Source organism: Diabrotica virgifera, chromosome 4 (genome assembly GCF_917563875.1).
Source record: "Diabrotica virgifera virgifera chromosome 4, PGI_DIABVI_V3a".
Classification (NCBI taxonomy): Eukaryota; Metazoa; Arthropoda; class Insecta; order Coleoptera; family Chrysomelidae; genus Diabrotica; species Diabrotica virgifera.
In genome coordinates this window covers 167,847,501-167,864,707 of record NC_065446.1, presented here as the reverse complement: position 1 = coordinate 167,864,707, position 17,207 = coordinate 167,847,501, and the positions used below count along the sequence as shown (strand labels likewise).

At 31.9% G+C, this 17,207-nt stretch overlaps 1 protein-coding gene across 1 annotated transcript in view; it reads right to left on the bottom strand.

Annotated features, from left to right (window-relative positions):
* The window catches only part of LOC126883732 (sodium-dependent dopamine transporter-like), a 241,325-nt gene that overhangs the window by 165,898 nt on the left and 58,220 nt on the right, over nt 1–17,207 (bottom strand). Inside the window, exon 5 of the mRNA XM_050649395.1 lies at nt 6,920–7,109. Within this exon, the coding sequence (XP_050505352.1) occupies nt 6,920–7,109 (190 nt within the window). The remainder of the gene's footprint in view (nt 1–6,919; nt 7,110–17,207) is intronic.

The following is a 17,207-nucleotide window of genomic DNA, read 5'->3' as shown; positions in this document are numbered from 1 at the left end:
CGCGGTATCTCATTTTTTAATTGCACAGAACGTAAAAAAAATAAAAAAATAGAATTCTGAGAGTGAGGGCATTTTGTCTATCTTAACGGGGGGTACCCTTTTGTGGAAGTATAGAAAACAAACGTTTTCAGTGTTTTATAAATCTATAAATCTACGTTTTTGGCTGTGGGGGGAGGGGTAAGAGGGATGGCGAGCTAAAATCCGCGGTATCTCATTTTTTAATTGCACAGAACGTAAAAAAAATAAAAAAATAGAATTCTGAGAGTGAGGGCATTTTGTCTATCTTAACGGGGGGTACCCTTTTGTGGAAGTATAGAAAACAAACGTTTTCAGTGTTTTATTGTTAGATAAAATGAACTTCCATCAAGTAACGGTCGAATCCATCAATTACTTCATATTTTATTAAAAAATCTGATATCTCATGATTGCATTTTTGGTTTTAGGCTATGCAGAGCATTTTATGATGAATAGCTTTTTTTAATTAATAATCGGACACAGCTAAATATAAAAGTTAGACAAATGTACTGGCTACTAGGAAATAAGCCGAAACTATCACTCGAAAATAAAATACTGATTTACAAGATCATCCTCAAACCCATTTGGTCTTACGGAATTGAACTCTGGGGTTGCAGTAAACATTCCAATACCAAGATCCTACAAACTTTCCAGTCGAAAACCCTACGAACAATAGCCAATGCTCTATGGTACGTTTCCAACCATACCATACACAATGATCTTGGTATTCCATCCATAAAAGAAGTCATTGACCTTCAGGCAAACAGAACCAAAGAAAGAAATTCCACAAACGATTGCCAAATCATCAGAGAACTATACCAACCACGACTACCTACTAGACGTCTACATAGAACCTGGCCCGAAGACCTTGGGGAATAGGTGAAGACTTGGAGAACCGTTAATGGACGGTACCCGCTACAAGCCACATACCAGTCAACATAAACTGCGCGTCATAGAAAACAGGCACCCTAAAAAATGGGTAATTTTTGAGGTTGCGTATCTCCTAAATCTGTTGTCCGATTTAAGTGATTTTTTGAATATCTTGTAGCCCTATTTTTTGTCAATATCACCGTAATGATGTTTTTGCTAAACAGTTACATTTTTATTGTATACCGGGTGTACGAATCAAACTGTGTTTTTTTCTCAAAGTTCGCAACACCCTGTGGAATATCCTAGAATTTATAAAATACTGAAATTAAATCCCAACTATAGTCTCAGGCTTTCTCAACATTTTGTTTTTTGATTCATTCGCTTATATGGGATAATACAAAAGTTAGCTACTTTAACAATAATTAGCCATGTTCTTTTTCCGTACAGGGTGTTGCTAAACAAGTGCGACAAAGTTTAAGGAGTAATTCTGCATTAAAAAATAATGACAGTTTGCTTTATAATCGTATGTCCGCCAATGGTTCGTTTGCGAGATACGGGATGTTGAATTTTTTCTTACAAACTGACGATTTATTTATTGCTTTAAAACCGGTTGAGATATGCAAATCAAATTTGGTGGGTTTTAAGACGTAGTTATTGCACATTTTTTGACATATAATTAAGAATTTTATATTCACCATTGGCGTGCATACGCTCGATCGGTCATATTACCAGTATGTACGCCAATAGTGAATATAAAATTCTTGATTGCAAGTCAAAAAATTCGCAATAACTATCTCTTAGAACCTACCAAATTTCATTTGCATGTCTCAACCGGTTTTAGGGCAATAAAATTGACCGTCAGTTTGTAAAAAAAAATTCAACATCCCGTATCCCGTAATCGAAGCATTTGCGGACATAAGTTTACAAAGCAAACGGTCATTATTTTTTCATGCAGAATTGCCCTTTAAAGTTTGTCGCATTTATTTACAAACAACCTATACTGATGAAAAACATGACTAGTTGTTAAAGTACATAACTTTTGTATTATCCAACATAAGAGAATTAATCAAAATACAGAATTTTCAGAAAACCTGAGGCTATAGTCGGGATTTAATTTCAGTATGTTATAAGGGCTAGAATATTTCACAAATTGTTGCGAACTTTGAGAAAAAACACAGTTTGATTCGTACACCCTGTATACAATGGAAATTTACCTGTTTAGAAAAAATATTATTACAGGGATATTGACAAAGAATAAGGCTATAACATATTCAAAAAATCATTTAAATCGGACAACAGGTTAAGGAGATACGCGACAACAAAAATGACCCATTTTTTAGGGTGCCCGTTTTCTATGACGCGAAGTGTATTTGCTAAATACTCCTGTAATACTGAGTAGATTGTAAATTTGCTGTAGTAAATAAATAAAAAAAATTAATAATAAAAAAGTTTTTCATATATGTAGTTCCAACTTAGTGGTACATATTGCATGTGCATATAGAGGCGAAAACGGCGGGTTCTTTAGAAAAAATATTCCCATGAGATTTTTTTGCATAATCACATTCGAGAGACATCAAAGTTTAAGGTTTAAGAAGTCGCCCACGTGAAAAGTGGTGCAATTTTCTTTTAACAATTTTTTTTAATCAAATTACAAACATCAATATTTTTGCCCCTAAAAATTTTTGTTACGTTCTTTGGACCATTCTGGACAAAAAAGGTCTCTTGTAATTTTTCTCTAAAGTTGATCGTTTTCGAGTTATAAACAATTTAAAATTGAAAAAAAAACGAAAAATGGCGATTTTCAAGGCTTAATAAATTGGTTAAAAGTTATTATTATGAAAGTCAGAAAGTGACTAAATCAAAGTTTAAAGCCCCCCCTACAAGATCCTGAAGAAATTTTTGTCCTAATTTTATTACTAAGCTGTTATTTTTAAATAATAATAATGAGCGTCAGCACGTATTAGGCGGCCGTCTATGGTGAGTGCGAGAGAAATGCCATTCCGGCAGTCAAATGGGGCATCTTCCTCGCACTCACATATACTCCATCTAATTTACTTACCGTTGCACGTCATCCGCGTCATAGCCCTTGACGTCACATGATACCAACACGAAATATTTAGGCGGTAGGTGTGTTCTTTTTTAGAATCCTTTTGCTGAGTACCCTGGAATTACAGCCACTAGACATATTTATTATATACGCGTAGAAATAATATTTGAAGATTTCTATTATTAAAATCAATGGGAAAATCCCAATAGTTGGCTGTATACCATAGTTTAAAAAAACCTATACAGAAGTAAAAACTTTAAATTGTATTTTGGTATAAAATCGTTTATTTAAAAACTATCTAAAAGTCATCCACATGGATTGCAAAACGTTTTCGTTCTGAACAGAACATCTTCAGTGCATTCCGCAAAGTAGTTGTAACTAGCACACCAATGAAGGTGGTAACCTCATAATTTATGGCTTACATTATAAATTTTGATAAAATATTGTATACATACATAATTTAATCTTGTAACATCGACTTGAAGTCACAATATTTTATCAAAATTTATAATGTAAGCCATATATTATGAGGTTACCACCTTCATTGGTGTGCTAGTTACAACTACTTTGCGGAATGCACTGAAGATGTTCTGTTCAGAACGAAAACGTTTTGCAATCCATGTGGATGACTTTTAGATAGTTTTTAAATAAACGATTTTATACCAAAATACAATTTGAAGTTTTTACTTCTGTATAGGTTTTTTTTATTTCTATTAATGTTAACTTAAAGAAACACACAATAATATGTTTCGTTTAATTTGTATAAACGGATTATAAAGCGTTTTTATGAAGCACATTTGTTCGGAACTCACTGTAACCGTAATCGAACGAAGGTGATATTTTGGCATAAATTGGTAACATTTATTTGACAGTTGCGGTATTGACAGTTTAGATTTGTTTTTATTCTTGACTGAAGTATTTGTTTTATTATATTTATTGTTTTTATTATTTACTTTAAGGTAAGTTTATAACTTAATTCTATTTTTTATTTCTAATGTTTTTATTTATTTACATTGAATATTAATTTGTTTTGTTGTATAATCCAAGTTTGAAATAATTATGTGATCTATTTGATTTAACCTTCGGAGTACGAAGACTGGGTCAAGCGTGACCCGAAATTCAGTTATTTCTTAATATTTTATGGAATAATTTTTTTACAAATCCGATTGATCGTAAGTTCTCCTTATTTGTTTCAATCTATTTTTTCGTATATAATTCGTGAACATGCAAATTACAGTTTTTCCTCTACGTAACATCTATGATGCCGGGTCAGTCCTGACCCGGTCTTCGGATTTCGAAGAATATTTTCAATATGTTTGTAGGTACACGTAAATCGCAGCCGTCTCTGTTTACGGGTATACGTACAGTGGAACCCCGATAAGTCGGACTCCGATAACCCGGAAGTCCGGCTAACCCGAACTGATTTTCACCAGACAGATCAAACATTTTTTCACTTTGACCAAGTTTTTTAACAAGAAATAAACACTACTGTATACAACTGTACGTAATTTAGATGTATTGTGCATATTTTATGTATTTCATGTTTTTGCAATTATAATGGAGTTTACCTGTAAGTATACCGTGTTTTATTAATTTTTACCATATTCTCCGGCTAACTCGGATTTTCGGTAACTCGGATCGGCCGCAGTCTCGATTAATCCGACTTATCGAGGTTCCACTGTATTCAAATATATGGCCGGAGCAAATTTACCTATGCCCGTTTTCTGTAAGGTATTAAAATCTGGCCGCCGGAGCGAACTAGTATATGCCCATGGGTAACCATCTTAAAAAATTTAAATACAATAATTTAGGATTTTGTTTGTTTTTTGTTGAATTAAAAATACTGTTTAATAATACTGACTATTTAAAACATCCTTATAAATAAAATGAGAATGGGTCACGCTTGACCCATCATCGTAATCTAAGTAAGTCAAATAATCTCCGTACTCCGAAGGTTAAAATGGATTCAGGATTTTTTTATACTCTGGCAACAATGTCAATTTAGATCTCTGACATAGATAATGACGTGCAACGGTAAGTAAATTAGACAAACTGTATACAGCCGCGTCAATACGCTCTTACGGCTTATTGTTAATAATTAAAAATAGCAGCTGAGTAATAAAATAATGACACAAATTTCTTCAGGATCATGTAGGGGGGGCTTTAAACTTTGATTTAGTTACTTTCTGACTTTCATAATAATAATTTTTAACCGAGTTATTAAGTCTTAAAAATGGCCATTTTTGCGTTTTTCAAATTTCAAATTGCATATAACTCGAAAACCATCAACTTTAGAGAAAAATTACAAGAAACCTTTTTTGTCCATAATCGTCTAAAAAATCTAAAAAACCAAAAAAAATTTGTCCAGGCCAAAAATAATAATTTCTGCAATTTTTAAAAAAAAAAATGTTAAAAAAAATTTGGACAACTTTTCTCGTGGGCGACTTCTTGAACCTTATTCTGGGGTGTATTAAAAATGTGATTATGCAAAAAAATCTCATGGGAACAGTTTTTCCAACGAACCCGCCGTTTGCGCCTTGTCTAATATGTCACACTTTGAAAAAGCATATTATCTTGTTTAAATATAGTTATAGAATTTTTTACAATACACCATTTTTAAGGAAAAAAATAAGCTTTCTTTTGTATCTATCAATTTATATACGTAAATGTAGACGAAAAAAAGTTATAAAAATAATCGTAAATCATATCAAAAATCGTTAAAAGTATAAAATTTTGAAACACCATTTGTTGCTTAAAAATAGTCACACAGCCTTCTATAATAGACCATTCTAAAGCCAATTGACTACTCTTCCTATTAAAAATGTACCATTGTATATACCTAAAACTGCGTAGAGAAAAGAACAATGTTTGCGAAATAATAGGGGAAATGACCCAAAAACTCTGTGAGTGGCGAATTGTGAAAAATCATATTTTGGAAATGATAAATAATAAAGACTTCTACCAAACGTCATTTTAAAGAAAAAGGATGTATGTTTTTTTTTTTCTATGAAGCAATGCCTATACCTATATCCCCGTGGAAAAAAGTTATGGGGCAAAAGACAAAATTGCTTTCTTTTGTGTTTTATTGCCTTTTTTTTAAATATATTTTTATAAAAAAAATTGGTTTTAAAAGGTGATATTTCGATAGTAAAAACCTGAAACAATTTTTCTGTAGACGTGTGTTCACCCTAATTCACCCTGTGCTTAGGGACTAATTCATCCCTTTCTTTAAAAAAAATCATCCATTTAATTGGTAGCACTCCGCAATTTTTTCATATTTAGAGGTCAAAAATTGACCATATGAAACAATAAAACTCCGTTAACGTTGTAGTTCCTTTTAGCTTTCTTATTTTGAACACAATCAATAGTAAGAGATTCCACTGCAATATCACTACGTTCATAACGTAGTTAATTAAAATCACATTTTATATAAATTTAATAACGGAAGAATAAATTCATAACAGTCAGGTTGCCAGTGAAATAGTGGCAGCAAATAGTTTTAATTAAATTAATAGTAATTCATTCTTGAACAAAAATTTTCGTTCATAACGCTGATGAATGTTCCCTTATATCAAAGTAAAGTTAACAGTTTCATTATAGTTTTTTTTAACAGAATGATAATTTAAGGTTGCCTGCAACAAACGACTGCAAATTAGGGTTGCCTGTTGTTAAAATCCCGGGTTATCAGAGATAAAATAAGAGAGCTATCGCGTAACTCCACTTCTTTGACAGAATGACTGCTTTAACAACTCACATTTGGCATCAAACCTTGCCAACCTAGCCAACCTTGACAAGCTGTTGTCAAAGCAGTGACTATGCGCGCTAGCTCTCTTTCTTGTTTTAATTAACTACATTATAAACGTTGTGATTTTGTAGTGGGATTGGACCTTAGTCTATGACAATAACAACTATTTAATTTAAATTACGTAGTAATTACGATTTGTTTCTTAATATTTTTGAAGTCAAACAGTAAAAGAGTATACTAACTTAAAAAATTCCGACGCAGGAGTATGCTTATTGGTTCGTGTTGATCCATTACCAAATCTGAGGAGATTCTGGCTAAAACTATTGTTGGAATTCATACTATCCCAACATTTTTCTGTATTCCATGTATTATTACAATGTAACCATGGAAGATCTGACGTAATGCTAGATCCAATAAAATATAGAGCCCAAGCTAAAAATTGTTTAGAAAAATGTACATACATAATGATAAAAATACCAATAATTGGTAATACCAATATTAACTATTAATATATTTATATATCTACAGAGACTATACCATCTATGTAGATGTTATATAATTTTCTTTTTTATAGTCTTACTATAGTAGGCGAGCGGCAGCAACCCCTAAAATTATGTTATACCGACCACGAATATCAACTTTAAGGAGAATGACCAATTTTGGTGATCTTTTATGTTTTCGAGGTCACTGAATCTGAATGTAAAGTTTATTTTTATTTGAATTGGTGGAGCATGTTCAAAAATTAGATTTTATCCAAAAATGCGAAAAATCAACTTTGATTTACTTCGCTGTATCTTTGGTCGTTGTAAATATTTCCCCTTGAAAATTTTACTGTGTGATATCTGAGGTATTTAAATATCAACGAGATTTATACAAATTAAAAGAGGAGTTGTTAATTTTTAAACATTTTGTCGTCAGATTTCGTTAGTTTCATGTTTACTTAAAAAAGTTAAGTGACAAACTTTTTAACTTAAAATTTTAACCAAGACGACAATAAAACATAATAATTTATGAAGAAGATTTCTGGAAAATTTTAAGTCAAAATATGCAATAGGAAAAAAGTTATGTGACTTTATAGACGAGCGGCACACCACAAAAAACGCTTATTTCTCGATATACTCTGTGGTGTGATGACCACGGTGTGGTGAATGACTAATTTTGGTCATATTTTATGTTTTTGATGGTGTTAAAAACGAAAATTAGGTTTATTTTGAATTTTACGTGGGGAAACATTGGCAAAATTGCAATTTTACCCCAAAAATAAAAAAAATAAACCACATTTTTGCGTTTTTTCCTCATTTCAATTTTAAATTAAATCACATTTGTTCCATTTTAATATTTTTTTTTCTGAAATTTTTATAGTATATATTTCTTACATTTCTGAAGACAATGGTATGTGTTTCAATCTTGCTGCCTCATTATAATAAAAGTCATGAATTGTTTAAAGTGAAAGGTTCCTGAATTTCAAAGTTTAATCCCAAAAGTTGGGTGACAAAATTTGAAATTTAGCTTTTTAATCAAGTTTATGTTAAAATATAGGGTACAAAGAATAAAATGTTTTATAGAAAAAAAATGCAACTTTTAATTTTAAGAAAAACGTGATTTAATTTTTTTTATTTTTAAGGTAAAATTGCGATTTTGACAATGGTCCTCCATCTAAAATTCAAGATAAACCTTATTTTTGTTTTCAGCACCATCTTAAACATAAAGTGAGACCAAAATTAGCCATTCACCACACCGTGCTCAGAATCTCTAGAAATAAGCGTTTTTTTATAAGAATGCCACTCGTGTATAAAGTCACATCTTTTTTCTTATTATACAGGGTGTTTCATTAATAAGTGTCCATATGGTAACTGGAGAAACCTTAGCACAAAATACGAAGATTTAACCTAAAACACATAAAGACAATGTGGTTACTTAGTTACAGGGGGTTCACACTACTAAGTTACAGGGTGTTTTATCTAAATATTTAAAAACTATTTTTGCTCAGAATTTTAAAACTATTCGACGTATCCTTTTCATTCTTGGCAGGAAGTATAGGTACTGTACAAACTATTAAATTATGTTAAACAAACGTTTCTGGCTATTAGCAGAGGCGTACGACGGGAGAAAGTGAATGGTTGACCCTTTCCAAATTCTACGCCACTGGCGAAATTGCTGTTTTGGTTAAATTTTTGGATTCTCCAATACTTTCTATGAAAATAATATATGTTTCATTTGTAACGATAAAGTCATTAGTCTTCGAGATCTTTGAAGTTAAAAATGAAACGACACGGTTATTTTGATTAATGTATTGTGTCGCTTCATTTTTAATTTCAAATATCTCGAAAACTAATAATTTTATCGTTACGAATGAAGGGTATATTATTTATATAAAAAATCAAAAAATTACACTAAAATAGCAATTTTGTCAGTGGCGTAGAATTTGGGAAGGGTCAACCAGCCACTATCCCCTGTCGTACGCCTCTGGTGGTTGCTAGAAACGTTTATTTATCTTAATTTAGTAGGGTGTACAATATCTACACTTTCTGCTAAATATGATAAGGATACGCCAAATAGTTTTAAAGTACTAAGTTCAAATTTTTTTAATTTTAATCATTATGGATCATATCATAAATTAATCAAAATAACTGTACCGTTTCATATTTAACTTCAAATATCTCGAAAACTGATGACTTTATCGTTACCAATGAAGAGTATATTATTTACGTAAAAAGTATTGGAAAATCTAAAAATGGCACTAAAACAGTAACTCCTCCAGTGGCGTAGAATTTGAGAAGGGTTAACCATTCACCATCTTCTGTCGTACGCCTCTGGTAGTAGCTTTGTTTATTGTTTGTATGTATATGTTTGTTTAGCAGTATTTAGTAGGGTGTCTAGTAGTCGCACTTTCTGCTAAGTATCAAAAGAATACGTCGTATAGTTTTAAAATGCTGAGCAAAAATAATTTTTAAATTTTTAGATAAAACACCCTGTAACTCAGTAAGGAACCACATTATATTTAAGTGTTTTAATTAAATCTTCGTATTTTGTGCTAAGGTTTCTCCAGTTACTATATGGACAATTATTAATGAAACACCCTGTATATTTTGACTTAATATTTTCCAAAAAACTTCTTCGTGAATTACATTTTATTGCTTTGTTAGTTAAAATTATAAACTAAAAATTTTGTGACTCAAATTTTTTAAGTAAACATGAAACTAACGAAATCTGACGACCAAATGTTTAAAAATTGACAACTCCTCTTTTAATTTGTTTAAACATTTTGCACAAACCTCGTTGACATTGAAATTCTCGAAAGATTACACAATAAAATTTTCAACAGGAAATATTTACAGCGACCAAAGATACAGCGAGGTAAATATGAAAAACATCAAAATTGATTTTTCGCATTTTTACATAAAATTTGATTTTTGAACATGTTCGTCCAATTCTAGATAAAAACAAACTTGATATTCGGATTCACCGACCTCGAAAATATAAAGAGTGACGAAAATTTGGCATTCACCTATCATGGTCGCTTTTTCGATTTTTAAGCCTCAAATTAGGGGTGTGCCAGTCGCCTATAGTATGGTATCTAAATTGTAGACACTAAATTCTGAGAAATGATAATTTAGTTTTCACGAAACATGACAACGCTAACAAGTAGAAAAGAACAGTAGGTAATCGAAGTCGCAAGTCAGAGAGAAATATAATATCACCCAGTCTGGACGTTCACTTCACTGCATAGAACAGCGTATCCTTTGTTTGGTTAAGTGAATTTAAAAATTTATAGGCAGTTACTAAAAAAGAACGCAGCATTTGCGGATTGCCGACAGAAGTGAATACTTCTTATAGATTTTATTATATTCGACTCGATTCGATTCAATTTGTTTCTATTCTATTCGATTCGATCCGATTCGATTTAATTTAAATCCATTTAATTTTATTTAATTTTATCTAATTTTTTCTAATTTTATTTAATTCTATTTAATGTTATATGTATAATAATTTTTATATAAATTTACTTAATTTTGTTTATTTTAATTTAATTTTTTGTAGTTTATTTTAGTTGAGTTTTACTTTACATAATTTTATCTAATTTAATTTAATTTACATAATTTATATAATGATTAAAACCCTCGAATTGGGCGACAAAGGAATAAATGTGGACGGAGAGATGCTACACCACCTAAGCTACGAAGACGATATAGTCCTAATTGCAGACGATTTGGGACCAATAAAGAAAACGTTGGATGAACTTAGTACAGCCTGTCATAAAATAGGCTTAAAAATGAATATAACAAAAAGAAAATATATGACGAACTTAGTACCAAGTAAATACCTTAAAATACAAAATGAACAAATAGAACTGGTAGACAAATATACAGTGATGAGCGCACTAATAACCGGCAAAATAACAAAAAAAGGAAAACATATTAAGTTGTGAGATAAAAAGAGATGAACCTAGTGAAGGTGTTCGGACGAATTTGAGAAATGCAACTGTCACAGTGACAGTTTTAATTGACATACTCCTCTGATACGTCCAAAGGTGGGAAACAATCAATATAATGTCAATTTATATGTTACTATCTCTAAATTTAACAACTCTACTAATTTTATTTTTTTATCTCACAATTTAATATGTTTTCCATCTTTTGCGCTATTTTGCCGGTTAGTAGCACGCTTATCACTGTATATCTGGGTCACGAAATTAAGATAGGTAAGAACAATCAAACAACTGAGTATCCAGAAGAAGAATACAAGGATGGGCAGCATACGGAGCTCTTAGGAACGTTTTTAAGAGTGACATTCCAACTAATATGAAGAAAAAAGTTTTCGACCAATGCGTGCTACCGGTGATGACCTATGGTGCAGAAACATTATCGCCCACAAAGAAAAACGCACAAAAACTAAGAGTAGCGCAAAGAGGAATGGAGCGATCAATGATAGGAGCCATACTGCGAGACAGGATTAAAAACGAAGAAAAACGTAGAGCTAAGACCAAAGTCATAGACGTCAATAAAAGAAGCTGTAAATGTAAATGGGATGGACACTTTCCAGAATGAGGGACGGAAGATGGACTCGCAAACTAGTTGAATGGAGACCAAGAGCCGATAAACGTAGCAGAGGAAGACCACCAACACGATGGCAAGACGACTTGTACGAAAGACAACAAAAAACTGGATACAAAAAGCACAAGATAAAACACTTTGGAGACAAACAGGGAAGGCTTATGTCCAGCAGTGGATTGAGAGGGGCTGATAGTGATGATGACAAAATATGCAAAGTGCAGGTGCCAACATCCGAAATAGATAGGCACTACAAAAATAATAGAAAAGACACACTTCTCTAAATAATGTTAACGGTATTATTTCCTCGGTTTGTAATGGGTCTTCCTATCCTAGTTCTTCACCACCATTGTCATGGCACGGATATAAAACTATTTTTGTTGTTGAGCTGTAGTTATCCTCATCACGTACACATGTAGGACCTCACATAGGAAACTTTGCCAAAATATGAATATAATCTATATATGAAATTGAGGTATTTCCCATTCTGGTTGGCCAAAACACATTATCATTAAACTGATATAGCCAAAAAAGATCTCTAAAAGTTTATTTTAGGTAGTTACAATTAGTTTTTTATGAATGGTTTTGTATGTTTCTTTTTATAGTCAAAAACGGTAACAGGTGCATGTTTCCAAAAAACTGATAGTATGTAAAACATTAATCAAAAATCAGCTATGTAAGTACTTTCAGCATATCTAAATGCCATCATCAGAGCTTCCTAAGAGGCTTATTCATAAAAAATACAAAGGTAGAAAAAACTTACGTCTTACAGGTATAAACTTCTTAATGGTAATTGTTGACCAACACCTTACAATTAAAACTGATTTATGGCTAAGTCTCTGATCATGGGTTAAAAAGTCCATAAAATATAATAATATCACATTATTGTAAGTATTTCACAATATGGCTACCATATTACATTGATCAGCTGTTACTGACAGTTTCTGAAATGAAACAATTTCTTAAATATCTTTATAACCCACTTATTATATCAAAAATTCCACTGATCTAATAAAGAAATTTTCAGTTTTAAATTAACCCCGAGACATTTCCTAGTTTTTTTTTGATATAAGTAATTACCTTGTAGTAAGTAATTAACGAGTAAGTAAGTAATTAACGAATGTACCTAGAGATGCAACCATTCCTATAGTGAAGAATTTACTTATTAACAGTAATATTAGTTACAATGAGTTACAATATACCACATATTGGGTTTACAAATTTTGTTTATCACAAGATTTCTTTATACGATTTACCAGTTTAGCAAAAATATTCTTCTTCTTCTTCTTCAGCCTTCAGTAATCCAACTTTGGACATATGCTTCCCCCAATTCAATCCAGGGTTGTCTATTTTGCGCCACCTGTTTCCAGTTGTGTCCTCCAAATTTCTTTATGTCATCGGCCCATCTAATTTGTGGCCTTCCTCTACTTCTTCTTCCTAACCACGGTCTCCATTATTGTATTTCGTGATTCCACCTTTTATCCTTCAGTCGGGCATTGTGTCCTGAGCTCCATTTTAATTTGGCAACATGTTCTCCTGCGTCTTTTACTTTGGTTTTGCTTCTAATCCATGTATCTGTTTTTTTGTCTATGAGCCTTACCCCGAGCATTGATCTTTCCATCGCTCTCTGTTCCTTTACTATTTTATCCATATTGGCCTTGGTGGGTGTCCACGTCTATGAACCATAGATAAGTATAGGGAGGATACGCTGATCGTAAACTCTGGTCCTCAAATATTGTTCTATTTTAGTGTTTTTCAAGATCCAACTCAGTTTTCCAAATCCTGCTCACGCTAACCTTATTCTTCTAGCAATTTCGGCAGTTTGATTTTCTTTGTTAACTTTCATTATCTGTCCCAGGTAGGTGTATTCGCTTACTGTTTCTAAATCTATGTCATTCAACGTTATTTTTATAATGTTCGGTGTATTCGTCACTACTTTTGTTTTTTCCAAGTTCATCTTACGACCTACTTTTTCCGAAGCTTAAAATAGTTGCGTCATCATGGTCTGTAATTCTTCGAAACTTGTAGCGAATATTACAATGTCGTCAGAATATCCCAAATGACCCAGTTTTCTTCCATTAACATTTATTCCTTTATCTACCCAGTTAATGTCTTTAAATACGTCTTTAAGTCCCAGTGTGAACAGCTTTGGTGAAATAACGTCTCCCTGGCGAACTCCTCTGTTAATTGGTATATCTTTGGCTTTCTCATCTATTTGTATTTTCATTGTAGCTTTCTTATAAATTGTATGTATGAGCATTCTGTATCAAGAATCTATCCTGCAGTTGTTCATAGCTCTCTCTATTGCCCAAAGTTCTATGGAGTCGAATGCCTTTTCATAATCAACGAAGCCAATGTATAAGTTCAAGTGATATTCATTGGCTTTCTCTATTAGCGTTCTGACTGTAAGAAGATGATCCGCTGTACTGTAGTCATTTCGGAATTCTGCCTGCTCTACCGGTTGATAGCTATCAAGCTTCGACGATAGCCTATTAGTTATTACTCTCATAAACAATTTGTACATTTGGGACAACATGGAAGTTGGCCTATAGTTCTTCAGATCTCCACTGTCTTCTTTTTTGAGGGGAATTATTGTCAAGCTTTCTTTCCAATCATCTGGGACTTCTCCTTTGTAAAGGCATTCGTTGAAAAGATTTTTCAATCCTTCGAGAATAATTTCACTCCCCTCCTTTAACATTTCGGCAAGTATTCCATCTGGGCCCGGAGCCTTATTGTTCTTTAGTTGTGCCATAGCTTGTTTTATTTCGAAGGATTCTATATTAGGGAGTACTTCTAAGTTGACATTTATTATCTTTTTCTTAAGATTTTCCTTTGCAGTCTTATCTGGGTTTTTGTTTGAGGAATATAAATCACGGTAAAATGTTTGTGTAACTTTTAGGAGTTTGTTCTTTTCTCTTGCTTCTTTCTTTTACTAAAATATTATTACAGAGATATTGCTAAATAAAAAGGCTATAACAAATTAAAAAAGATCACTTAAATCAGACAACAGATTTAGGAAATATGAGACATAAAAAATGTCCCATTCATTAATTTTGTTGCTTACTGTATTTTATATTTGGAAGGATTACCCAAAATACATTATTTTAAATTCCCGGTTTTTTACATTTCATGACCTTTCTATAGGGCAGTCAATGAGGGTATTTGGCTCCGAATTCCATCCTACTATATAGATTTACTTGATATTTTCAAAATAAGTAGGGAATAGCTCAAGAAACAAAGTCTACCCAATGCCGATGTGCGCTTTTATCTTGGGGGTGGTTCCCACCCCTTATATAAGGTGAAAAATTTTTTGGTTAAAATAGCCATGGAAGAGGCTAGAGAACCTAATTCTAAGCAAAAATTGTTCTATAATTATTTTTTGAGAACTCAATACTTTTTGAGTTCTTCGTGGTTGAAAATTGGCCAATCTTCTACTTATAATACAAAAAGGGATGTGGTAGGTGAGAAGAGTTTGTTTTTTTTTTTTAGTGCATGCTCAAAGCGGTGTATTCAACTTGAAATAACAGAGAAACAATCGATTTTAGGTCTATAATAATACTAATAATTTTTCTAGTACTTGAAAATAACTTTAAAATGAGCAATATTAAATGTCGATTACATTCAAACTAAGCGAGATATGCTGCAAAAAAATTGATGACTAATGTATTTTACGCAGAAATGAGAGCTATATTTAACTCCTCATCCATCAGAATCTGCATATATCGTTCTCTTTCTACAATATTTTTTGATATAGTGCTGCTTCTATGTTCAAAAAGTTGAACTGGTTCAAAATGATCGGTTTTTGAAAAAAAAAATAAGATCAAATTATATAGCGCATTTTTAAATTTTCTTAAAAATCTTCCTTTTTCTCCATGTAACTCGAAAATGATAAGAGATACAAAAAAACACACGGAAATGTAGGGTTTTTTTAGATAAAAACTTACTGTATTTTTTATTACTTCCAAGTTACATGGAGAAAAAGGAAGATTTTTAAGAAAATTTAAAAATGAGCTCTATAATTTGATCTTATTTTTTTCAAAAACCATTTATTGTAAACCCGTCCAACATTTTAAACCTATAAATAACACTACAGTAAAAGTTATTGTGAAAGGAAAACGATGAATTTACATTATGGTGGATGGCGGTTAAGATTACTTCTCATTTTTTCTTAAAATACATTACTTATCAATTTTATTTGCAGCATATTTCGCTTAGTTTAAATGTAATGGACCTTCAGTATTGCTCATTTTATAGATCGTTTCAAGCACTACAAAAGATAGTTGTAGCATTATATACCTCAAACCAACCGTTGCTCTGTTATTTTAAGTTGAATACACCAATTTGAACATGTACCAAAAAAACAAACTCTTTTCACCTACCATATAGTTTATTTAGTTAGATGCTTAGTTTTTAAGGTATTCGCAAAAAACCGAATTGAAAAGGTGTTATGTTTCAATGAAAATGGCCATTTTTCAACCACGAATAACTCAAAAATATTGAGTTTAAAAAAAAATATATTATGCAGTTTTTGCTTAGAATTATGTTATCTAGCGAATTCCGTGGGTATTTTAACCAAAAACTGTTCCACCCCTAAGAAGGGGTGGGAACCCCCCAAGATAAAAGCACACATCGGCATAAGGTAGACTTTGAATTAGGAGATAATTAGAGGCTATTCCCAGGTAATATCCTATTCTTGCTCTCATTGACTTGCGTACTAATCGAGTGAATATTTTTCATTATTTCTTTTTTTTATTATTATATTTACATTTATAACATTAATACTGTAAGTTACATTGTGTTTTATCTGTATAATATCTAGGTATGTATGCATAATATTTTGTTTAGTTCAGAATCATGTATATTCATATCACATAATATAAAGAACTTATAATAAAAATATATGTTTATCTGAAAATATCAAATAATATAATGTTAGCGGCGCTTTGCTAACGGAGCGTGTAGACTCGATAAGTCGGATGCCGTAAATTGCGAAGGATGAGTGTTTTCCCGTCACATAAAATGAAAAATAAGAGAACAACAATACCAACTCTAATTTGGATTATTAAAACACTTTTGAAGTAGAATTTACACATTTTAATTATAGTTGGCTATTGTTAAGCCGCTTTAGTAGTAGGAGGTAAACTGCCGCAGGGCGTGAACTTAGTGTCTACAATTTCGGAATAATACTATAAATCCTTAACATCAAAAATAGAAAAATCAAGAAGTAAAATATATTATAAATTATTTTATTTTTCTTTACTGATTCTAAACAGACTAAAGTCGGCTTTATGTTAGGACGGGGGTGTGTCGCTCAGTTCCTTTGTACTATAAACTAGCCAATTCCTTTCATATCACAAGATTTTTCAACGTGGCCCTCAAGATAGCCGTTCCGTCCTAAGATAAATCAACCTAAATTGTTAAAATCTAATACAGTGGAACCCCGATAAGTCGGCCTCCGATAACCCGGAAGTCCGGCTAA